This window comes from Pelodiscus sinensis, chromosome 14, assembly GCF_049634645.1.
Source record: "Pelodiscus sinensis isolate JC-2024 chromosome 14, ASM4963464v1, whole genome shotgun sequence".
Classification (NCBI taxonomy): Eukaryota; Metazoa; Chordata; order Testudines; family Trionychidae; genus Pelodiscus; species Pelodiscus sinensis.
In genome coordinates this window covers 17,458,993-17,485,781 of record NC_134724.1, presented here as the reverse complement: position 1 = coordinate 17,485,781, position 26,789 = coordinate 17,458,993, and the positions used below count along the sequence as shown (strand labels likewise).

Here is a 26,789-nt window from a genome sequence, read left to right as displayed (position 1 = left end):
CGGCGCATCTGGGCGGTCCCGCCGCCTGCGTCCTCCACAGCGAGAAAAGCCACTCCGCATCTCCCTGGTCTGCTGGGGGGTGAGGGGAGCGCAGCTAGTTGCCCCCCCCCCCCCAGCAGACCAGGCTTTTCTCGCCGTGGAGGACGTGCGCGGCGGGACCGCCGCGGCGCGTCTCGGCGGTCTGCTGGGGGGGGGGGGTGCAGCACCCCGTTCTTAAGTAGGGATCCGACATAAGTCGGATCCACGTAACCCGGGGACTGCCTGTAATTGGAAAACTTATTCTAAATTCTTACACGGCATCTAGGACCGGAGCAGAAGAATCTCCCCAAAATTAAGAAAGCAACATGGATACCTTTCCTCTCTTTCTGCCTTCTCTCTCTTACCCTACCTGGAAGATCAGAATAAGTTGTATGGATAAATCACTGCAATCCACAGGTCCCACTGCCACAAAATTCTAATGTGCTAAGAAGTTTATGATTGCAGAATGTAGCTGTGCTGCGTGGCTATCAGTCATGCAGAGACATGACCCTCCACATAATTAGGGCCAATTCCATGTATGACTTTGAACCCTAGGACGAAGACCATAAACTAGATTCTGTATTTAATGAGAAGCCAGCCCTGAGACTGGAGTACTTAGATGGTGTGTTCTGGTGACTGATGGCTAAGCAGATGATCTGTTTTTTGTACAACTTGGAATTGTTTCACGGTGAATGGCTTTGTTTCTAGTTATGAATTGCATCCATCAAGCCCACAGCAAAAGCATGCAACACATAGCCAGGTCTATGGCCATTACAATGGGGATACGGACTTTTGGGGGCCAGCTGCAGGAAGAGAGAAATGGACATTTTTATTAACACAGCTATTTGGGCATCAATTCACACCAACAAGAAGGACGGTTGCAGACTGACTTAAAAACCTGAGGGCAGATGACTTTGAGTGTGGGAGAGTCGAGCTTTAGGCAGCTGATCATCATCCAAGAAAGGATGATTCTGGCTAGTGGCTAGGAAAGCTGAGAGCAAGGCTGTTTATACTGAACACAGAGGAGATGCAGAGCTGGGCACGGTCCGTGTGCTGCTGTCATTTCAGCCTGTGTTGTCTCAATGGCTCCGCTGACTGCTTTATGCAGATACTGAATAATGTAAGGAAGAAGAATGAGCCTCGGGGGACCTCTCAAGCAAGGACTTTGGAGATAGAGAAACACTTACTAGAAACACTTACTTCACTTGCTCATAATAAATATTTGGGTTTGGTCTTTAGTGAAGGACCTGAGCGGTTTAAAGCTTTAGCCTCTTAAAGATGGGAGTGGAACATTTGTTAATGACGCCAAGCACTGCAGACTCCAAAACTCTCCATAAAACAATACTGTTTCTACAGAGTATAATAATTTCTTTGACTTTTTTGGCTTTTGACAATTAGAGAAAAATTTGGCTTGCACTAGGCCTGCTAATGATTCCTTTCAGTCTCATAGGCCAGGTTTACACTGGGAGGGGCAAAGTCGAACTAAGGGCTTGCCTCTACTTACCAGGAGACAATGCTGCAGAAATCAATCTCACAGGGTTTGATTTAGCAGGTCTAATAAGGAGTTGTGTATCTTGTTCAACTTTCTCCTACAGTGTAGACCTGGATTAAAGTATGCAACTCCAGCTATGTGAACAGTGTAGCTGCAGCTGACGTACCTTAGTTTGACTTATCATGCAGGGGTTCGATAAGAGAAACTCCCCCATTGACTTCCCTCACTCTTCACAACCTGGTGGAGTCCCAGAGTTGATGTGAGCACAATCAGCAATCGATTTAGCACGTCCTTATTAGACTCAATCAACGCCCCGGAGCTCGATCTCCACAGGGTTAATCTCCCAGTAAGTGATGACAAAGGCGTAGTCACATCTAGGGAGTCTACTTGTGGCACGAGGGGCTTAAAGGCAGTTGACCCATTCAGTGTGGTCTTGCTGTGACCTGTACCTGGGAGATGGACCTCAGCTATCTGGATCATCTAGATAAATTCTGGGCTATGTTACAGAAAGTTAAATCCTTATCAAAACCATATTTTAAAAACTGACTCTTACTATCAAGAACTTGAATCAGAGAATCAAACCCCAAACAGCTGGAGATGTACAATAATAATTCTATATCATTCGATGCATTATATGGCACAAACAGAAAAGTTATTTCCCAAGTATTCCTTGGGCCATGGATTATCACTAATAGTTTATCAAATAGAAAATAAATATGACTTAAAAAAATCCACTGCTATATACAAAGGGTTCTTTAATAATAAGCAAATACAGCTGTGTTGGACATCTCTTATCTGGCACCCTCAAGACCCGACACCAGGGAATTTGCCAGACTAGAGCAGGTTCCCTGCCATAGCCCCCAGCTGCTGACTCTGCCAGTTTGGGCGGGGGGAGGGGAGATCAGGAGCCTACCTCCAGCCCCTGCCAGGCTGCCTGTTGGGTTACTGGCCTGACTGCTGCTGCCCCGTCCGGACTGCCTACCGGGATCTAGCAGCCTGCGCTGCCGGGCTCTGATCCTGATGGGCTGCGGAATGGTCGGGCTCCACAGGCTCTGGACTGCAGGCTCTGGCCCCCTTCCGGGAGTGTCTGGGGTTCCAGCCCTACGTGCCAGTACAGCTAAGGCTGCCACGGGCTACCACCCTGCAGCAGCCCACAGGCTCTGGCCCTGGCCCCGCGCTGCTTTGGGATGTCTCCAGCTTTATCCTGTACTGCTGGGGGTTGCCCCAACTTGGTCCCAGTGCTGCAGGCTGCCAGGGGCTGCCACCAACCCCAGCCCTGTTCCGCTGCTTAAGCCCAGCCCCTCCTGGATTGCCCTTCTGTCACTAGGCTACCAGAGTTCTTTGATCCAGGAACATGCATGGTCCAGCCGGACCACGGATGTTGCCAGACCAGAGAATTCTAGTTTTGGGAGGTGCAAGCTGTAATACATGCTTGTCCAACAAATTCCAGGAACGAATTTAATCTCTGAAATCTATGGGCAAGTTTTTCCAATCACCATTCTTCGGATGATAAAAACCCATTAAATTGTGTGGTTAAAGTGAAAGCTAATTACATTGCTTCAGTTATTTTTATTACTGACTATACGGTGCATGTGTCAATAAAACAGTACTTTAGGCCTCTTCTATTCCATATCAAGTGTGTTCTCTTAATTCAGCCATAGATATACAAATGAAACAAACAAAACAGCGTACTTAATTAACTCGGTTTGTTTGCCCACACTTGTCTAACCAGGCACTCTTCCACCTCTCTCTAATTGAAGATACTCATCAGTGGTACTTGTTAACCTAGATTTCAAAATAAGTATCACACTACAACATTTGCCTAGAAGGCAAGCTGTACAAAATCCAACAATAAAGAACAAATATTTAAATGTATCTTCTCTGCACTGCACTGTAGTGTAAACTACTCAGTTCTAAATGGGCTGGGTTTCTCATTTTTATTGCAAGTATTAACATCTCAAATGCTGTTTTAGCACTTTATGAAAATATGGAATGTTTCAGGGAACAGCCAACCTGGGCATAATTGACTTGTTGTTGGGATGGAGTTAGATACTTCCTCACTGCCTGCCCTTCTGAATAGATGATTATTACATATATATCCCTTTAATCATTAGATTTCCAAATCAGAGGTGTAACAATGGGACAAGCCAGAATGGCTCTGGTTTTGGAAAAAAAAATCATCAATCCTCTTGTATTGGCTTGCAAGTGAAAGCCAAAACTGACGTTGCTTTTGATTTTGGGAATCGTGGCTTAGAGGAAGCTATGAAAGATGAATTTTCTGGATCAAAAGATGATCTCCTACATTGGAAATGGAATGTTGTCTGGGTCAACTGAGAATACCTCAGAGTCCCTGTGAAATCCTCTCTCTGAGCTGACATTGTTCAGTAAACATGAAGAATTCATTAATACAGATTTATCTAAGGGAATGATGGAATAAAAGACGCTGTACGAGTTTCCTTTTGAAATTGGACAATTTTCTAGTTGATTATCCGTGTGTCTCTGTATAAACTCTGGAATCACCAGCTTATTGTCATGGCTTCAAAATAGTCAAGAAGAATTCAAACTTTAGAGGGGGGAGTAGTTTTCTTGCTGTGGAAAAATGAGTAGATGTAGTCTTGAGATATTACTCCTAGGCTACTTTTATTAGTAACAGATGCCTGTGGTCCCGGTTATTACTTTGAAAGTAAGCTTTTGTGTAGGGATGTAAGCGACTAGTCGACTATTCGATAAGCAAAAGCTTATTGGATAGTTGACTAATCCCTCGACTAGTTGCTTCTCTAGGGGAGGGAAGGAGCCAGTGTTGGGGGGAGCCAACTTAAAAGCTGGGTCCCCTCAGCACTGTCTCCATAGGGGTAGGGGAGTAGCAGGGACCAGGCACAAGTTGGGAATCAGCTGATTCCCAGCTTGCGCTCAGTCCCAGACGCTGTGTCTCTGTACCAGCCTTTTAAATATGTTAAGAGCCAGCAGGCTTTTAATACATTTAAAAGGGTAAAGCACAGCAGGGGGGAGGGGGAATAGACCCAGTGTGAGCTAGGAATCAGCTGTTCCAGTTCAGACTAGGTCCCCACTGCTATGCTTCAGCCTTTTAAGAGCCTGCCAGCTCTTAATACATTTAAAATGCTGCCGCAACACACCCACTTATGGACTAATTGACTAGATGATGGAAAATCCGTCGACTAGTTGATTAAACTAAAATTAACATCCCTAATTTTGTGGTATCCTCACTATCATGGGCTAAAATCTCACAAACAGCTGATTTCACAAGTGGCCTACAGTATCCAATTCAGTAAATTAACCATACCAGAGCTGTTCATTTATTTATCCAGAATTCCACTTTTACAAGGAAACTTGTACAGGGTCTTTTATTCTAGTATTTGCTTAGGTAAAACTGTATTAACAGAATTCAACCTGTATCAGATCCTTCAGTGGACTGCAAGTCTACCACAACAATATTTCAAGACCTACAAAAGTCCAGGGTTCATCAATACACACAATTATCCAGTCAGGTTTATGAGAAATGAAAACATCACATTCTCTAAAGGTCAGAAAACAACTCACATCTGCTCTGTGTACATACAAAATTAAGAAAATGTTTGTTCTTTTCAGGGTAGATGGGTTTGTTCAAAGACAGCTCAACTTGTGTGTTACATAAATGTTAGTCAGTTTTTACTGGAACTCCAAGAGGAAGAAGACGTGGTGAGGTGAGATGTAGGGCTGTCCTTTTCAGCTGAGCACAGTGCAAATGCTAACCATTAAACGCTTCATTTCTACAGGAAGTTTCTTTTGGATGATTCTATCCAAAAGAAACCAAGCTAACCTTTTCCTTTTTTTTTTTTTGGCAAGGTACTAAATGAACATTTGAACCCAACATTTAGTTACCCTTCCACACAGAAACTAAGCTGGGAAAGTCAACTGCTTCAAGTTGCAAAGCAAGATCATAAAAAACAACCATGACCACTACTGCCCTCTGCAGTCTTTTTTGGAAAACAAACTGAATTCACTGGGCAATGCAAAATAAAAACTTTCTATTAATAGAAAGCACTGGCAGATTTCTTTCTAAATTCAACAGATATCTAATTATGTACATAAATCTATATACTAAATCAAACAAATTAATATAATGGCTTAGCCTCAGGCCATCATTCCTATAAGATAGAGCCATGTTTTAAAACTAACACAGAGGGGTAAAATGAATACAATTTTTAAAATACAAATTCAAAAACACATGGTAAATGCTTCCTTCAAGATCTTTAAAATTACCACCATGAAATAAAATCCAAAAATAAAACAAGGGTTAGACATATATTATTTAAGCTAAGTCACACAGTTTTTTTCTTGTTTTTGTGGCTGATCAGGCAAACATGGCAACAGCTGAAACTCTGCCCCAGAGTATCCAGAAAATAACATTATCCATAAGCAGGGTAAACATAACAATAACCAGTGCATGTGTGTATGGAGGGGAGAGAAAGTGGGAAAAAGAAAAAATAAGTCATGTGAACATCAAATAGACAGACATGTTCTGTTTTGTTCCTTTTAATCTAGCATTTACCAGGGATCTAATAGTGTAGCCAATTAGCCTATAAGCAAAAGCTTGTAGGTTAATTACACACATTCTATCCCACACTCCACCAGTACATTTTTTAGCGGGCTGGCCAGCAGCCCGGCTCAGTCCCACCTTGTGACAGGTCCGGGACCTACTCCTGCTGCAGCTCTGCATTTGAAGTGTATTAGGAGACAGATGGGCAGGCAGCCTGGCTCAGTTCCAGCTCACGCGGTGTCTGGGAGGTCAGACTTCCACCCCGGACAGGGGCTGCTGGTAGGGTTGCCAGATGGTTTAACAAAAAATACTGAACCTCCCCCCGCCAAAAAAACAGGGAAAAATTCTGTTGAAGGAAAAAAAAAGCCCAGCAAAAGTTTTACATATCTGATATTTTCTGAATTTTTTTACCTGACGGGAGGCACAAATACCGGGCACCTGTCAACCCTAGCAGCTGCCAACACGTGCTGCTGCCTTGTTTTAAAACTTGCTCCCCTCATAGACCAGCTCCCGCCTGGCACCCCATGCCGCTGTTTCTGATACAGAGGCAGCTATGTGGGAGTGGCAGGGGGATCCCTGGGAGTGGGGCCGAAGTGCACTGGCTGCTGGCCCCACCTCCAGGAAATATAGATACTCAAGTAACAAGTAAGAATTAATGAGGTTAATTGACTGTTCAATAAACCAATATTTAACATCCCTAGTATTTACATTTATGAACTTAAAAAAAATCTCTCCTAAGGAGGAAAGAAGAAAAACAATTAGTAATATCTTGTATAAGAGATAACATGGAAACATCATCTGTCACACCAACTGCACTCAATCTCCATATTAGGGCAACACCTCTGGTTTGTTTTTAAAACCAAATAAGGATAGATACGACAGGGCTACAGATACTAGCACTATTTTATTTATCCCAGTGTGCGCTAGGGACAATGTCTTGAAAAAGGAAAGTATGGCACAATGGTAAACAATTTTTAACCTATAGGTCAAAATGTAGATCTCTGGACCCTGGGAATAAAAACGAATTATTTCGTTTGGTATCCAGTTATCAGCAATTTTCTCAAATTTTGCACTCTTTTTATGTATGCAAATACCTATATGCAAAAGTATGGAGGGTTTTTTTTTTGCATACATAAATGTTTGGATGTGCCAATCAGGGAGTTGAATAACTAGCTCCCTGATTTCAAAGCACAAGATTTGCTTTCTCCAAATGGGCAGTATGACCTTTTTTTCAGGCACAGTTTTTGTTACCAAGAAGTATTTTTTATAGCAACCAAAGAGACCTCAGAGCCAATTCTAACCATTTATTTTAAGTCAGTGCATAACAGACTGCATACCATAACGGGTAAAAAAAAAAAAAAATCTTTTGCAGCCTGATCACAAATGACTAATACTGTTTACCAAGTTCTGAAGTTAGCTTACATTTTGATACAGTGAAAATATACAGAGCCCTATAAATGTAACTTACGTCCCCTTTTTTCCACAGAGGATCATTATTTTTGCTCGTGAACTTCCAGTACACTTGAACATCTGTTTATCTGTCTGGCACATCAGATTTTTGCTGATGTAAGCTAACGTTGTTTGTTAGGATATTACAAAAACAATATTTTTTGGTAAATAATTCTTGTAAAGGTTACATCTTTCTGGTAATTCTTAGCACTTTCTCATCTCAGCATGACTTCCAGGGCACTTTGGGAGTTTAACTTATAGCCAAGTTATACCCTTATAAACTCTGGTGCACAGACAATAGGTGCGCAAGACAATAGGTAGTATATGCAAAAATGGGCTCATTGCACCTCTCCCTCCCCTGCACTCTAAGAAACAAGGTAGAATAGAAATGACAGTTGAAACAGAGGAAGAACACTTACCATATTTATAAAATGCAAAGCCACAGGAGAGGGGGTTATGACAGTGAATGTATCAGTGCCCAGCTACATTCGTTAAGTGCTTGTTTGAGATCTCCATTACACATTCTAACAGGTTTGTAACATTTCAACTTCCCCTTTGAGTTAAAAAACTTGTTTAAAAACCCACCAGCTTAGTCCAAAACACATTTTAAAAGATCAGATTACTATTTTATTGGGAGAAGATCCATAACAGAAGAAAACATCTCAAATTAGCTTCTGCAGCTATTGGCTCTGACAGTCTGCATTATGAGGTTATGTGATGAATTAGGCTGCACTGGATTCTGAGGAGAACTTCTCTTTTGGGAGTAGCTCTGTAACACCAATTTGGGGATTAAACATTCCTAAACCAGCCTCTTTCTTATGGGGGTAGTCACAAATTAATTCAGACTCGCGGTGATTTGAGCACACAGTTCTAAAGGATCAAGGAGGCATTAAGCTGCCAACACACACAAGATGTTGCCCTGCCAATGAAAAGAATTAAAGGAGCTGTTAGTCTTTGTAACCTTGACCCCAACTCCAAGTTAGTGTTAAGTGCCAATCTTCTCCTACCATGGTCCATGCAGGAGTTACTTTAGCAAACTACTACTGGCTGCAAAGTAGGAGGGATGAATCAAGGAGAAGCAGGCCAGGTCTAGGACTCGTACATGGTTATATCGCACAAGAGGCAGGAGACTTGTTTACATGAGCTTGCCCTTTGAGCTTATGAACTGGACTAACTGCTCTCCCGTCTCACGAATGAACTGGATTTGGACTCACTACTAAGAGGTGAAAAATGCCAACCCTTATTGATTCCCCAAACTAGCCTGAACTGGGCAGATGTTGTGCTGCTGGAGGCCCTGTGCTTCAACGCAGTCTAGATCAAAACTATTAGGCTTTTCTGTGTTCATGAGATTTGTTTTTAATGTGTGATGCACCCATATGCTAATGACACATATGCAAGAACATATGTTAAACAGAAGCATTTATTTGTTAGCACCTGTACATAATCCTACTATAGTGTAGCATTAGTGGCAAGCAACCTGCGGCTGCAGGGCTGCATGCAGCCCATTGGAGTGCTATGTGTGGCCTGTGAGATGTTTTGTTTACTGTTGGCCATGCGTAGGGTTGTGTCCACCCTGAGATTTTTCCTAAAGTGACATATAAAGCAAGGGCACACGAAATGAGGTGTGTGCTCATTGCACACAACACTGGCTGTGAGAGCCATGCATTCCCTCTGCATCCAATCAAAGCGCTACTACAGTTCAGTTGCCACACCCTGCAAATTCTGGGTACGCAAGCGCAATTAGCAAAACTACCCTATCCCAGGAGACCCTCATAGTTGCAACAATCTTGTAGCCCACTGAGATAAAAGAGGGACACTCGTGAGGCACACTCACTAGCCTAGGTTGCCCATCACAGGTTTAGTGTCAGGATAAATGAATGCAACTATCAATAGGCCACCATAAGAACCTGACTGCGAGTTTTTACATTGGTTATAATATGATTTTAGATTAAATTATTTAAAAAAAAAATTTCAAGCTCCATGAAAAGCACTTACTTAACATTAGTGTTGGTGCAAATGATGTATTCAATCTCATCAGAATAAGGGTTCTGAAAGGTGAAGCTGCTGGTCCTAATTAACATCCATTCCCGGTTTTTGGTACGAAAACGATACATCACAGATAGGACCTGGCCTTTCAGTTTAACAACCTGAAAAAGTATTTGTAAAGATTAGAGACAGCAGGCTGATACTGGATATGGAAACAAATAGTACACCTGCAATAAATGGTGGATTTCAGTCCCAAATTGTGCAAAGATACAGATACAATTTGGATGTATTCTTTATACAAACCCAACAACCCAAGTCCCTGGGTTTGCAATAAGCTCCTTAAGGACTAAACTGATATATTACAAAATACCTTCTTCTAATTTACATATAAAGATCAATAGATCATTTTTTATCCCAATGGGAATTACAATATGAATCATAGCTCAACTTTTATTATGAGAAAAATAAAACCACAGCATCTTTCATTATACGAATATTTACAAATAATCACCAAAGAAACATCTCACAATGTATAAATCAAATACTAAGAGAAAACACAATTTTTCATTAGGTTGTTTGAATATTTACAATTCCACCTGGCTGCCTGATTACCTGTTATATTTGCACTGAACCACTCACACTTTAATATCGTAGCTAAGAAAAAGGTCCGAAGAAGAGATTCTTAAGAAATTTACTTTGCTTTTCAAGGATGCTAGAAGTCAGACAGTGCAAAGTCTAAAATTTTCAGTCAGATGTGTCATGCCCATGCATCTGATTCTGAAGCCTCTCTGTCTGAAATGGTGCCTATAGACATTTTCATTCCTGAATGCCCACCTCTCTTATCCTTCTGGGTAAAATCTATCAATATATCCCTAAGCTACATCCATTCTCCTTGGGTGTTTTTAAAAGACATCACAATCAAAGCATCTGGAGTTCATACAACTGTCCATTAGAGTCACATCTGTTGATGACTGAACAGTGAAGACATATCTGCTGCCCTTTTTCTGGGTTGGAAAATTCTTTGTCCTCATGTAGTTCATGTGTTCTGACACTATTTATCTGCAGGCTCCAGACACACTAGGTACTCCCCCTTGTGATACCCATGAAAATCACCACACAAATATAAGATTCTTAACAGTAGGCAAAAGGGCCTCTGCAGGCTGGATCTGGCCCGCCAAGAGGGTTGATCTTGCTCACAGAAGCCCTGCTGCTCCCCCATCCCCAGGCCAATCTGGGCCTGTGGGGGGGCGGGAGTGCACAAAGTTTCCTCTGCCCTGCCCCCACCATGCAAGGAGCACATGGCGCTTAAAAGCGCCACATGCTCCTGGGCAGGGCAGGAGGAGACTTTGCGCGCTTCCTCACTCCCAAGCCCTGATTAGCCTGAGGGCAGAAGTGGGAGTGCATGAAGTCTCCTCCCACCACCAAGAGCATGGGAGCCTAGGGGGAATCTCTGGGGGAGGAACACTTCACATGTTCCCCCACTGCCAGACCAATCAGGGTCTGTGGGTGGGGAAGCAGGGAAGTATCGTAGCTCTGACCCTTCCGACCTGAGGCCCCTCCCCTTCCAGTGCTGCCCCGACCACTTCAAAAATTTCTGAAGTGGCCCCCAGTAAAAAATTATTGCCCACCCCAGGCTATATGCTTATATCTAAATCAGAATTTGGATGTTGGTAATACAGGGGAAAAAGTACTACCCTTGGTTGCACAAGTGCCACTGAAGTCCGTGGCACTTGTGCGTGAGTAAAAAGGGAAGAGTCTGTCACAAGAGTGGAGCCTTGTCCTACAGAGGACACAATGAAACCTGGATGATCAAACAACAAATGAGCCCAAAACGGGCTGTCAGATTCCAAACCCCATCGATGAACTCTTGATCTGGATCCAAATTTTATAGCCTGGGCCCATCTCCCAATGACTTTAAAACAGAAACAAACTAAACAAAATCTAAAGAACCTTTCCTCTGCATTATGTCCATGTTATGTCTTGTCCATTAGCTAATGGTCTGGGACTACTTCAGAGGAAATGTTATGTTTCATGAGGTCTTGTTAAGCCCTTCAGCTGAAACTTAGCAGAGCCACACAATTATTTTCTAGAGTTTTTCAGCAGGCTAGGTCATGAAATGCCTCAGGAAGAAAAGGAGAGTCTGTGCAAATAAATGCTGGACCCCATTGTGAAATCTTAATCCTCACCCATTAGGATTTGCTTTTTATCAGTAATCTATAGTCTGACTTTGCTAACAGGAGTTATCCTAGAAGAAACTTGGCATTTATGCCATGTGGCTGCTGACAAACAGCTAGGGAGGGAGAATTGCTCTAATCTGATTTTTTTCAAAAGGTTGTTTTATAAATTGATCAACTAGATCCATTATAGTTACATAGACAGAACATAAGGAAGAGACACAAACTTCAGTAAGGCCCAGAACAATAAAGCCTATTCATCCTACCTACTTTCCGAAAGCCCAGGGTTAATGTTTTATTTAAAATCCATGCTTTTGTAGTTTCAGTCCAATAAACCATATCCTTCTATCAACAACTGTCTACCACCACACCCACTGTAAAGAATACAGAACTTGTGCTTGTGTCCATTCTGAACGTTTTCCTAGTGGATATTAGATAACTGTCCTCTGGAACCTTTGATACACAATTCTATTTGTTGTTCTTGGCCTTGAGAATGTATCATTCTGGGTTAATTTTCCCACCCTGATGAATGAATTTATCTTCTCAAGGAAGTAAAGGCTCTGAGATGGAAGCTGGCATTCAACCAACAACTGCAACTCCCTCCCACCCTGCTATTCACCAAACTGCTTCAGACAGCATCAGCAATTTAAAAATGTCAACTTTAGAGAGGATTTTGAGCAAAGGTGGCAGGAAATAAGTTACCATTTAAAAAAATAAATTCTTATGGCCCAACAGTCAATAACAAAACAAATTGTAATGATATGTTGCTTTGCAATCTAAATTAAGCAAGCATTAACTTTGTAATAATGTATAAAGCATGGAAGTCTTCAGTGGGAAAAACCTGAAGTGATTTAAAATAGTGCACACAAACAGGATAACAAAGTTCAAAGCTAATGTTTAACCTCTTAAAAAACTCCAACTCTTTAGAAATGAAAACCACCTGGAGTACAGTTAAATTGTTGAGTTAAGTCTTTTAATTACTGATAACAACAGGAGCATGGACTGCACTGCTACTGTACTCAATATAAAAAGGAATTCTCTACCAAAGAGAGAGGTAACATGGGTTGATTGACTGAATGTGGGATGCATAGCCTGGAACATTTCACTTTTAATCTCTGGCTCTTCCAATTGCTTAATGTCTGATCCTGAACAAGTCACTTGGGCTATGTCTTCCCTGACCCCTCTTGTGAAAAAAAAAAAAAGAATGCAAATGAGGCAAAGCGTGGAATACTGCCATGCCTCATTTGCATAATTAATGAGGTTCTGTTTTTGCACAAAAAACCCCTCTTGTGCAAGAGCCATTTTTCCTGAAAGAAAGAGGAAGAACAGCTCTTTCACAAGAGGTGTTTTTTTGCACAAAAGCCTCTTGCACAAAAACAGAGTCTCATTAATTAAAATGAGGCGTGGCGATATTCCACACTTTGCCTCATTTGCATTTTTTTGTGCCAGAGGGGGCAGTGTAGTCATAGCCTCTGGCCTTGATCCATCACAACATTTAAAACAAATACTGTAAGCACAGGAATAGTTCCAGTGGAGTTAATGGCAAAACTCCCACTGACTTCAGCAGTGTAGCATCAGGAGACCCTTAAAAGCCTGATCTAACTTCCACTGCCTATTCATTAACTTCTATGGCACCTAGATTGGGCATCTTGGGGTATCTCTACACTACAGACAGGATGTGTGATTGTTTACAGTATGTATAGACATACCCAAGCAACCTTTGATCTAGCATGCTAGCTAAAAATAATAGCAGTGATGCTGCAGCACCATGACCAGCAGCATGGGCTAGCCATGGAAGCACGTACCCAGAGTCCTGGACAGGTTTATACTTGGGTGGCTAGCCCAGGCTGTGGGAACTCTGTAGCTATTTTTAGTAAGCTCTACTGCTGAGGGCATTCTGAGCCTAAAAATTCTGTACCAAAATTAAAAGTTCTGTGCACGATATTTTAAAATTTCTGCAATTTGTATTTGTCACATAAATGTGGAGGCTCCAGCATGGCACTGGGCAGCATAGGCCACTGATTGCACAGATGTGGGAGATCACTGTGCAGCCCCCAGTGGGATATGGATTCAGCAGGGTGACTGTCCCCAACCCTGTCACAGCACAAGGACTAGGCCTGTCTCAGAAACACCCCTTGGGCCTACTGCTCCATGCCAGGTGCACTAGCTGTGGGCAGGCAAGCTCAGCAAGGATTCCAGCGTGGAGGGGCTTAGTGTGAGGGGATTCAGGTGAGAGCACCGAGGGTTCTGTGTGTGGCAATTTGGGTGCAGATGGCTAAGGAGAGTCCTGTGCAGGGGTGGGGATGTGCAGGGGCTTGTGGAGTGGTTCTGTGTACAATGGTAATAGGAGTTTGTGGAGGAGGGTGTGAAAATGGCTGGATCCCAGACAAGGGGCATCTGTGAGGTAGGGGGCTCAGTGTGTGATCCAGATGCTGTGGAAGTGGGGCTCAGTGGGGTGGGGATGCAAGTGCAGCTAGCTAGGACTCTGCAATGAAGGAATCTGGGTGCAGGTAGCATCGGGGTAATCCAGGTGCAGAGGAGTGGGGGGCTTGTCAGGGGATGTGTTCTAGGTATGGGGGTTGAGGATTGGTGGAAGGGTCTGGATTTACAGGGGTTGGGCAGATGGGGGAACAGCTCTCTGTACACTGCCTCATTCGCCAACACCTGGAATGGAGGAATGGTTGCAGGAAGCATCGGGGGGGGGAGGGAGGAGGAGGAAGGTTGCAGAGCTTCTTACAACTGGGATGGGAGTCTGACATGGTTCTGGATGCTGTACAGGGAACGAAGTAGTCCTGATCTCCCAAGCTCAGCTGGGACTAGCAGCTGAGCCCAGTGCAAAGTAAGAGCCATCAGCCACATTTTCTCCAGTTCCATTCCTTGACAGACAGGGATTTACCTCTCCTCTGGGCACCCAAAATACACTGTTGGGGAGGGTCACAGAACCTCTCTTGTGGCTTCCCTGGCTTATCTGTCTGAAAGTCACTTTTCTGCAGGGGAGCAAAGAAATCTGTGGGGGGATATAAATTCTGCACATACACAGTGATACAGAATTTCCCCATAAGTAAACTTACTAGATCAGAGCTAGCTCAGATATATCTGCAAATGCTGCAATCACACTCTTAGTTGCAACATGTAGACATAACCTTCGATATGCATATCCGCCATCTATAAAATGGGAATAGTATTGTATGAATTATCTTCCTCACGTAGATTTTATGGGGTTTCATTAGTTTTCTGTCATGCTTTAAGTAATTAATCATCTATATAACTCCACTGCTACACTGAATCCAGACTGAGAATCATTTCCATATGTTATGTGCGCCTTTTGTATTTCATTTCTTTAATTTATACAAGGTCAAATTCATAGCTAGGTAAAACTGGGACGGCTCCACTGAAGTTTATGTAGCTGTGCTGATTTACATCAGCAAAGGATCTATTGCAGATGGGATTTTCAAAAGCACTCAGTGGTGGCATGTGTGTATTCCTACAGAAATCAATGGTAAAATTCCCACTGACATTCTTGGGAGCAGAAATAGACTAGTCCTGACTGGCTCAGGAATGGGAATGGAACAAGTTTCAGCTCAAAAAATCATTCTTGCTGAAGACAACCAACCCCTTGCAGTTCCTGTTAACTTCAGTGGGCTCTATGCAGGCATATCCAGAACCAGACTATGGCTCTAAATGTGCCCTGAATATTTCATTTACATTTTAGAAGTAAGAATGAAAACATGTAAAACAGGAAGTCCTGTAGCACCTTATAGACTAACAGATTTATTGGAGCATAAGCTTTCGTGGGCAAAGATCCACTTTGTCAGATGCATGCGAAGTGGGTCTTTGCCCACGAAAGCTTATGCTCCAATAAATCTGTTAGTCTATAAGGTGCCACAGGACTTTTCATTGTTTATGCAGATTCAGACTAACATGGCTAGTCCTCTAATACATGTAAAACAGAGTGATTTTTCTGAAAATGTAGCACTCTAAAGATGTGTATATAATCCAGTTTAAACTACTACTAGAATATGAGTTATAGAGATTAATATGAATTACCTCATGCAATGCACCCTCCTGCTGCTGGATATGAGAACTAGCCCTGGTATTGAGAAATGAATGCTAGATTTTATATAAAAGTGGGGGGAAAAATAGTAGAGTCATACCTGTTGAAAACTCTCTCTCAAATGGCTTTGATCTTCCGGATGGCAGAATTCTAAAATGTCTTTTCCCAGAAGATCCTAGTAAAGCACAATATAAAACTATAAAAATACAAACTTATGTGCTAATCCCACAAGGCTTTAATTAGGAGAGAAATCCTTGCTCGCATAGCTAGTCACATTACCTTCAACTGGACTAATCATCTGAATAAGGGTTTGCAGGACTGGTATCCTACACTGCATCTTCGCTTTTGCAAAGACATACATATTTTCTTGTAAAAACAGTTTTGAGTAAATTTTTAGTGCGGGTTGAAGGTGCCAGTTTATACCTCTAAGGACACCAAAATGAGGGATGTAATAATGTATCTAATTAAATGATTAACCGAGAAGCAGATGCTTATCAGTTAGCAACACCAGCTACACGCAAACACCCTCCTCCCAAAGTAAATTTTTAGCAGGCTGGCTGGCAGGCTGGCTCAGTCCTGGCTCATGCCTGGTCCCAGTAGCTACCCCCTGCAGCGGCTCTGCATTAAAAGTACCTAAGGAGCCAGTAGGGGTAGCTGCTGGAACCTGAAATGAGCTGGGACTGAGTCAGCCTGCCATGTCCTTAGGTATTTTCGGTGAAGAGCACTTATCGGGTAACTGCGTAACCGACAAAATATTTGTGAGCTATACAGTTACTGGATTACTTGCAATTTAACATCCCTTACTGAAACCCTTTATTAATCCAATATCATTCACTTTAATATATGGTTTTCTTTGAATAATTTACAATAAAACTCATTCAAATCAATATATAAGGGAAAGCAAAATGATTGTGCAAGGACAAAATGTCTTGCTGGTGAAGTACACTTGTTTAGATAGGGAAACTATATTTTCCTTTCAGATTAAAAGATAACAGGCTGTTATCTGTGAGAAAGTTATCCCATAAAGCACGTTTAGTATCCAATTATATTATCTTAATCTTCATTCAAAGGAGAAGACATGAGCCTCAAGAAAAATAAACTTCATAATGGAGGTCTGCTTGTTGTTGGTAGAGAAGTAAAATCTACAAATATAAATCTCTCAAAGCAAGATCTATATTGCTTCAAGAGAAATGTTTTAATTTGGTAGAATTTGAAAGATGCCTGGGATTTGAACCAGCTCAGTGCTAAAAACCACTGAATCCAAAAAAGGTTAAAATTATATCCCCTGTAATTAAGGGGAAAGCTCTTAATTCGAAGGATGTGAGCACAGTATGGCAAAATAAATGACCCTTAACATGAGACTTTGTGAGAAGGACAGTTGGTGATCAGCTGAACTGTTACATCTTTGGGCCAGTGGCAGGCAACCTGTGGTCTAAAGGCCACATATGACCCATCGGGGTTCTATGTGTAGCTTGCAATACATTTTGTTTACTGTTGCCCATGCACAAGGTTGCTAGATTCTGCTGGTTTCTGCCTGTGTCTTTTTTTTTTTTTGGTAACGGTATTACTGAAGTGACATGCACATAAAGTGAGGGCACATGAAGGGCACACAAGATTGACTGTAAAAGCCATGTGCTTCCTCTGCATCCAATCAAAGCACTGCTATGGTTCAATCAACCCACCTGACAAATTCTAAGTACACAGGCGCAGTCAGCAAAACTACCCTAACCTAGGAGACTGTCTTTGTTTACGACAGTCTTGCGGCACATTGAGATGAAGGAGGGCTCTCATGTGGCCCACTCCCTAACACAATTTGCCCATTGCTGTAGCTATGTTTTTATTTTCAAACACAGATAGAGAATGCCCTTAATGAGTGCTCACCAATCTTATTTTTAAAACTAGAAACTGACCTGCGGTTGGTAGCCAATCACAGAGATACATCTTGGATCAACAAATGTGATTATTCCATCAGAGTTGTGTCTAGACAAGAACTCGGTGGGAACAGACATTCCATTCATGTCCATGCACACAGGTGAGCTAGTTACCTGGGACAAACAAATCAGATAAACATAATTTTTTAAAAATGAACAGTCATCATAAATAGAGGCTGCTTTTTTTCATTTAAAACAACAAAACCTGTCAGTTTCTCCTCAACCCTTCAGAAGGGATTAGAAATAAAGCAAGTACATAAAATATGAAACTGAAATGGTTTCAGTCTAGTCCCCAGCACAAAACCATCACTCTGTTACATGGGCCATGGACAAATAATCATTTGAAACCAAGCCTATCAAAGGTACGCCACAAAGAAGGTTCTAACAGGTAACTCTAGTAAGTTCTGAAAGAACTGACACATTTCTGACCCACTGGGCTTTTAGGGCATCGCTACACTGCGAGAGGTGTGACTGTCACACAGGTATGTTTCCCCTGTGCTACAATCACAGCTTCGCTTGCAGCACAGACATAACGTTAAGGACATAATGCTAACACAGCAGATACCACGATCAAAAGAAAAACAGAGATTCTAAGTACACTCTCATCAAGGTCCTTCAGAAAGAAGGCAGTATTTCCAGGTTCCCATTTGAGACCTATGCAGCCAGCCAAGTTAATCTACTTCTAGTGGGCTACAAGTGAGAACTCTGACTCTCTCATTCACCCTAAACAACCGGATCTCCGAAGAAAGCACAGACAATCTGAACAAAATCTCTTTCTGGTCTGCTCTGGAACACAATAGCATCAATGTGCTAGTTAACAGAGCTGGGAGGTGACTGGCTGTCACTTTCTGGTTTACTGTTTGGAATGCACAGTTTTAAAATGTATACACCTTGATTCCTTTGTGATGAAAGTAGTTGCACTGCTTGCCTGACCTTGCCTTCACTCACAGAGGGCCCGCTGGCTATGCTCTTATGGACCAGATGTTTTGATGCACCAGGTGTTATTAATGGGATTTCTGGGCAAGAGTCAATTCTGGCAGCTGTAACAATTGCAAACTCCGTAATTTCCTTCTGTCCACAATTTGGGATATTTTAATCTTTGGACATACGTGTGATTAAGTGAAAAATGTCATTCCAATGACATAAAAATACTGTACCACACAGGACACACTATCTGCAGCAGTGATAATATTTCCAGTACAATGCAGGCTGCCCATTTTAACTGATATTGGCTTGGCAGCTATACTCCAATAACACTGGCACGCTACCATTAAGAGGGAACTCTGCTATCCTAACAGATGGGCATGAGTGAAGGCCAACAAGAGACCATGCATTAGGATCAGCCATTTTTACTAATGGCATGATTCCCAGACAGGAACATAAAAATGACTTGCTTACTGTGACTGAAAAGATTCATTACTGCTACTCCAGCTTCAGCTCAGAACTATTCATTAGGACACCATCAGCAGGGGAGGAAGTACCCATAGAATACAGTACCCACATTATGCCTCAAATTTGGATATATTGCTCAAATGATGTAAAATCCTATTTGCACATTTTTCTATGAACTTCTGTGTGTGAATCTGTCGTGTAATATTTCAGCAGTATGAAGTGCTTATTTGTGGAAGAATAAAATTATGTTTTGTAAAGCTCTTAAGTTCTAGGGCCTCTTGACTGCATTAACTTTATTGTTTTCAAATTAGCTTTTGCAACTACAGGCTGTCCTCACTATAAGTCCAAGATACGTTCCAAAAAACCTTGGATTTATAGTGAAACAACTTCAAACAGGGATTGTTTTTCCCCACAGCTGACTTCTATTTGCACAAATTGGTTTTTTGTTTTCCTTTGTTTTTGCATGACTTAAGAGCGTGGAATAGGAGGACTTATAACACGTCACTTCCTACAAGCGACAATGACTTTAGTATGGAATGGATGTATACTGGGGCAACTTATAGTGGGGGCACCCTGTACAGTTTTTCCAGATAGTTAATTAGCCTTTTAAATCAGCCACTACACAAAATCTATTCACAATAGTTTCCATCCCCAGATGATTCCCTCTTGTCAAGTACCCAGGAAACTTCCACAAAGAATTATTTCTGCAGCCCATCCAACTACAGAATGAATCACTTGGCTGGGCGCAGTCACCACAGCCTTGCGCTTTTAGTACCATGACCCAGATGGTAATCTTCTGTCCAGAATCTTATATTAAAACTATATTACAACACAGACTAAGGTTTTTAGCACTTGTATGTAATAAAAGAGCATCTTTACCTGCAGCCTCCCTATTGCCACAAGGCAATATTTACTACCTTGTCCCACATCTGCATCTTCTTCTGGTATAGTCATTCCTAAATCAACAACAACGAAACCATTGTTACTGATAGGAAAAGTGAACAAACAAAATCACTTGTTTATTTTTATAAATGTTTTCAATTTTACAACTAACCTAGTGTCTATCTCCTGGTTTCAGTTAGTATAAGAGAAACACATATATAAAATCTGCTGGCAATAATATTTTCATTAATATTACTGATTATCCTCGAGAAAGTCATCTGTAGCTTTTCAGAATATTACTGCAAGATTTAATTTATGCATTTTCTTTGGCATAGTATACACTACATTCCAACTTTAAAAGAAAGGTATAATCTGGATTACACATCAACTTAACCATTTAGACTGGTTACCAGCCTTTGTATTAAATGGATTTGTTTCCTTTAACAATGCATGCTGGATGTTTTATGGTATGTTGAAAGGAAATAGAAGACTGAAAAACATGGGTTTTCATTAGACTATTTGTTTTCTGGTTTTCAATGGGATTAACTGTGACTAATATGAATAATATAAAGCGTAAGTGTAGGCTATTCTCCACTCAAATGTTACATAAAGGGAAATGCTGTTTACATGAATGTTCAGATATTATTCTGCTAAGCCTTTAGTAAGTAGATTTCTCAATCTAAGCTTTGAGTTATCAACTTCCTGTGATACATTTAGGAAAAACTCTTCTGTTGGTAGCACTGTTGATTTATTTTAAGCTATTTACAACTCTTTTCCCCAATGTTTCTTGGAATTAAGACACAACATGAATGAATCACTTAAAGAATGTTAATGCATTAATGAAGTTAATTGTAAAGTCAGCTACCGGTTATGAAGCAACAATCATATTCAGACATTATCCTCATGACATTTATACAAGTCAATCAAACTGCATGCAATCTTGAACTATATAGAGGAGAATGGGATATAGCTTTTTCTACATGATGCATGTGAAAAATGACTGACATAGGTAATTTCAGTGACAAGGTTTCGAAGATAAACTGTTCATACTTAAAATAACTGTTATTTAACCACAGAGTTCTGAACATTACACAATATTTTCCTCTTTCCCACAGTTATAAGATATAATAAAATACACATGAATATGAAAAATGATTATTTTGTGCAATATATTCAACTACTGTTGTCATTTTGTTCACAGCTTATAGTAAAGGTTACACTCTGAAGCCCAAATTCTGACACTCAGATAATTATAAATTAGCTCTGATTTCACCTGTACACTTCAAAAGGATTTTACAATGGAGAAAAAGATTTAGTGTCTTCCTTCTACAGGTGTTGAAAGTGAGGCCCAAGTGATTTGCCCAAAGTAACACAAGTTAAAGAGACAAGGTAGATAAGGTAATATTTTCATTGGATCAGTTTCTTTCGGTGAGAGCAGGAGAGCTCTGTGGTTTGAAACATTGTCTCTCTCCCCAACAGAATTTGGTCCAATAAAAGAAATGATCTCACCCACCTTGTGTCTCCAGCATCTTAGGACCGACATGGCTAAAACACTGCATATGAGAAGCTAAAAGCAGAGTTGGGAATAGATCCTATGTTTCCTATTCAATGCAGTGCTCTTCCTCTTAATCCATACACACATCCTAATTTGGCCCTTAAAGAGCTTCTTTACATTGAAAGGTCTTTGATGTTCCTATTTAAAAGCCATATACTTCCTTTGACCCATATTCAGGAGTTGTACGCACAGAGCAAAACAGTATACAAAATTAAAGGTACTTTTTCAAAAGGAATCACACATTAAATACAGAGTTTTAAAAACACAGTGTGTTTTATTTGCCCATATTATTTTTCATGTTCATAAAAACCCAAAAACGGTTTTACTGGGTTGGACCAAAAGGTCCATCTAGTCCAGTCTCTTGTTTTCCAACAGTGGCCAATGATAGGTGCCTCAGAGGGAATGGAGGAAATGAATAGAACGGGTAATCGTCAAGCAATCCACTTTTTGTTGTTCATTCCCAGCTTCTGGCAAACGGATACAGAGGCAGCACAGGAGAGAGGGGGAAGCAAGCAGTTGGGTAGTTCATTACTTGACTAGTTGCTTACATCCCTAGTTACTAATCCTGCTATTTGAATTGCTTCAGAATTCTTGGGTGAACACACCTGGTCTTAGTGACTTCTTATTGTTTAGTTGATTTTACAGACTTGGAAAAGACAGTTCCTGGTAATTCGGGATCTGATTCTCATTTTCACTAAGTATACAGTACTTACTCATCTCTGGCAGGATAAAGAACTCTTACTGTGAACATAAATTACATTTATACCTATCTGAAGAGCCCTTTACATGCTCAGGCTTCAAAGGGTCTCAATATTAATAAGAATCAGGACTATAAAACACCTCAAGTAAAAAAGTAAGGCCTTTAGAAGAACAAATATGTCTGCAACCTAACACAAATATAATTACAATCTCAGTTCTATTATAACTACACATCTTATGCCGCTGAAAGAATATTTATCTCCACACATAATAATGAAAGACATATTAACAAACAAATGCACCAGGATAAAATAAGTAAAAATATGAAAACAGAGTTGACTGAAGCATGGTGTAGAACAGGGGTGGGAAAAAAAAAAAGCAGCCCACAGGGTAAGCCACTGGTGGGCCGCTGAGTCTACCTGCGCCTCCACGGATATTGGAGGATTGCAGCTCTGGTTGACCGCAAATTGATATTTATGGCCAATAGAAGCGGCAGGAAGTGCCACTTCCTGAGGCATGCTTTGGCTGTGAAAGGTGATTCGCGGCCAGTGTGAGCAGTGATCCTCTGATACCTGCGGTGGTGCAGTTAAACATGGAGGCAGGGGCCCACTAGGGACTAACCCTGTGGACCAGATCTGATGCGCAAGCCAGAATTTGCCCACACCTGGTGTAGGATTTTTGGTTTTGATTTCACTTCTGTGTTTGTGCACAGTGAAAGTCTCTCTCTCACATACTGCATTTAGTCATTCTCTGAAGTGTAAAGCAGCTACAAAACCACACAGAGACAAAGTCTGCCTATGAGTTATGAAACTAGAGGCAACCATATAATGAAAAGAAGGAACAAGCATATGTACTTAAAACTTTGCACACAGACAAATACAATTCTGAAGTTGGGCTATAGGTATAGGCTGAGTTCCAAAAACAAGAAAAATCCTTTGCATGTGAACACTATATTTCCTCACAGAGACAAAAAGTGGTTCACCTGGGGATTATGTGAAATCTGAGGGAATGTTAAATACAATCCATTACCTCTCTCTCATATAATGCTGTGCACAATAATCTGACAATAGAATTGTATACAGGAAGAACAAATATAAAAGATGAGATGAACAATGACAAACAGAAATAGCAGAAGGGGCTTATACATTGGTCAAAACATTTATTATTAAAACCCCACCACTTATTTTGAGCTGTGCACATCCCTCCTCCAACTTTCTGAAAATGTAAGTATACAACATTCACATAACTTCTGCCTTGAGAAGTTCATGGGATTAATGTTCAGAGATGCTGAGGACCAGCTTTTTCCCCACTGACTTCATTGGAGCTTACGGGTGTTCAGCTCCTCCAACAACTTTTTGTTTTGACCTAAATATAGATTTAAGGTCTTAAATTAGGCAGTCAGACTGGATAATATTAGCTAAAGGCTCTCATTTTTATAAAGGTGTTTTCAATGTAAAAATAATATTTTAAAAGGTAATTTTCCTCAGTTTCAATGAGCTTTCTTATGGTTTCCTTAAGGACATAGCATACCAGGGGTGGGCAATAATTTTTGACCGGGGGCTACTTCAGAAATTTTTTGAAGTGGCCCCGAGCCACCCGGGAAGGTGCAGGGCCTCAGGCAGAAGGGGCAGGGCCAGGACACTTTCATGCTTCCCCGCCCACGGACCCCGATTGGTCTGGGAGTGAGGGAATGAGCAAATTCCCCCTTCCCTCTCTCCTCTCCCACCCCCCGCACAGAGAACCACAAGCTGTTCTGAACAGCTGGCTGTTCCCTCTAGGTACTCATGCCCCTGGCGGAGGGAGGAGACTTTGCGTGCTCCCCACTGCTGCTCCCAGGTCAATCAGGGCCTGGGGAGGGGGAGCATGTGAAGTCTCTTGCTCCCTGCCTCTGCCCTGCAAGGGAGCACCACCAGCAGCTGGAGGTTGACTTGAAATGCTGAGCCCCTTTCAGGGTGGGAGGATACTTCATGCATTCTTCCCGCCCCCAAGCCCTGATTGGCCTAGGGGCAGGGGGAACACTCGAAGTCTCTTCCCACCCTGCCCCCATCATGCAAGGAGTGTGAGGTGCTTAGAAGTGCTGCACCCCTTCCAGGGCGGGAGGAGACTCTGCTTGCTTCTCTTCACCCCCACGCCCTGATTGGCTTGGAGGCAGGGGGAGCGACAGGGCCTCCATGGGCCGGATCAACTCGCTTGGCAGGCCGAATCTGGCCTGCGGAGGCCCTTCTGCAGTATACCATGAAATAAGACAAAAGCTATGTAAGCTGGATGACTTCCATTTTTCATAATATTTTTGTTATGTTCAATAACACTTTCCCCTTTTCGGAACGTAGTTCAGGTCCATGACTACCCAAATAAACTCAAAGCAACATAAACAATCTCCAAAATTAAATTTAGCTAAAAAATGTTATTTTTGATGGAGCTCAGTGTTGGCAAGAGGAGCTGCTGTTCTTAAATTCACTTTTGTGTTGTTGTTGAGGTGGATTACATTAAGCCTGTGCAACACACTAGAAAACGTATTAGCTGGGATATGCCCCAATACACACTATACATAAAAATCCCCCCAACTGTTTGGAGTTAATCAAGTCCATGACCCAGTGAATTGCTAACCCTACACAAAGCTTCTTGAGCAAAAAATATGCTAAAATGATTACCTGCTTACCTGCTTTCAGGTATTATTAGGTGGTATTATTCGTAGGATTCCATAGTTTATTTTTGTTCTAGATGGAAATTGTTTTCCCTACTCTCTTGCTGATAGTTATAAAGTTGCTATTTTACACTACTATGAATGTGCATAGGGGGAGCTGTACTTTACCTACTCTTATGAAATCTGAATACATTTAATATGGACTATATTATAGGGAAATAACATCTGTGCACTGGTCCCATCACTACTTCATCTATCTCTTAACACAAAGTGATTTGTTAGAATCTGCAGTTGTTCAAATATTAGTAATTCCAAAAGAGTTCCAAAAATTTGTACCCAGGAGAAAGGCTATGAAACTGGCCTATTAAAAACATCAACAAAATGAACACATTATTCACATTATTGCATGTGACCATTTTAGAACCTTATTTCTCACCATCAAAACATATGTTACTACTAACAAATGAACTACTAATAAACTAACGTAGCCACTACACTTGTCCCAGTTAACTCAACAACTTACAGAGCTAAACATGAAAATGAATCACAAATTGAACATTGTGCAAGCAGTGTATACTTAATACAGGCAGTCCTCGAGTTACGTGGATCCAACTTATGTCGGATCCGCAGTTACGAATGGGGTTTTTCTCGCCCCGGAGGACGGGAGCGGCGGGACGCCCAGATGCGCCGCAGTCCCGCCACCCGCGTCCTCCGGGGCGAGAAAAGCAGCACCGCGTCTCCCTGGTCTGCTGGGGGGGAAGCCCCCCCCCAGCAGACCAGGGAGACGCTGAGCAAAGCCGCGGAGCACGGGGGCAGCGGGACAGCCCAGACGCGCCGCGGCTGTCCCGCTGCCCGCGTGCTCCGTGGCTTTGCTCCCCGTCTCCCTGGTCTGCTGGTGACCAGCAGACCAGGGAGACAGGGAACAAAGCCATGGAGGACCCGGGCGGCGGGACCGCGGTGCGTCTCGGTCCGCTGCCCGCGTCTCCCTGGTCTGCTGCGGGGAGGGGGGGCGCGCAGCTAGTGAAAAGCAGACCAGGCTTTTCTCCGGACGCCTGTGGTAGAGCAGCTGGGGCGCTGCCGGTTGGTCCCGTAGCGCTGCTCTGGGCGCTACTGGACCAACCCGGCAGCACCCCAACTGCTCTGCCCCAGGCATCTCCAAGTCAGCCGGTGCTGAAACTGACCAGCGCTGACTACAGGAAGCCCGAGGCAGAGTTGCTCTGCCCCGGGCTTCCTGGAATCAGCCGCTGATCAGTTTCAGCAGCAGCTGACTTGGGGACGCCTGGGGTTCTTAAGTTGAATCTGTATGTAAGAACTGGCATCCAGATTCAGCCTGTTGATACTGATCAGCGGCTGATTCCAGGAAGCCCGGGGCAGAGCAACTCTGCCTCGGGCTTCCTGTAGTCAGCCGCTCGTCAGTTTCAGCAGCGGCTGAATCTGGACGCCAGTTCCGACTTACATACAGATTCAACTTAAGAACAAACCTACAGTCCCTATCTTGTACGTAACCCGGGGACTGCCTGTAGTATCACAGTGCACTAAGTTTCCCACATGACATGTGTATAAGTGGACATAATGAAGTGGCTTTTGAAAAAGTCTGAAAAGTTTTCAACTTGGTCCTAACCAAATGTCAGTATTTCCTGTCCTTCTGCAGTCCCACAGTCCCTGTACTCCATCTGTACATACAGGGTGCAGAATAATGACTTGTGTATTTGTGGTTTCACTATATTAAACTGAAAAATTGATATTTTATAATTGTTCATAACAGAGAAATTAAAATGCACACCATGTACCACTGCATGGCTACACATTATTTTATATCTCCACCAATTATCATTGCTTGTAGAGTAACATTAATGTGCATGGCATTTTAAAAGATCATACTGGCTCTTGAATAGGTTTATGCAGGAATCTAAGTCCCCCCAAATTCAAGAAGGACCTCCTCAAAAAAAGCTGGGGGTGGGGGAGGGAGTCAGAAA

At 42.2% G+C, this 26,789-nt stretch overlaps 1 protein-coding gene across 9 annotated transcripts in view; it reads right to left on the bottom strand.

Moving 5' to 3' along the window:
- Nucleotides 1-26,789, bottom strand: part of ARNT2 (aryl hydrocarbon receptor nuclear translocator 2) — a 174,826-nt gene that overhangs the window by 33,788 nt on the left and 114,249 nt on the right. For all 9 annotated transcript variants that reach the window (XM_075897103.1, XM_075897104.1, XM_075897105.1 and 6 more), the window contains 4 exons: nucleotides 19,913-19,989; nucleotides 17,621-17,755; nucleotides 15,811-15,885; nucleotides 9,492-9,643 (listed from right to left, as the gene is read on the bottom strand). In XM_075897103.1, coding sequence (XP_075753218.1) covers nucleotides 9,492-9,643; nucleotides 15,811-15,885; nucleotides 17,621-17,755; nucleotides 19,913-19,989 — 439 coding nt within the window. The remainder of the gene's footprint in view (nucleotides 1-9,491; nucleotides 9,644-15,810; nucleotides 15,886-17,620; nucleotides 17,756-19,912; nucleotides 19,990-26,789) is intronic.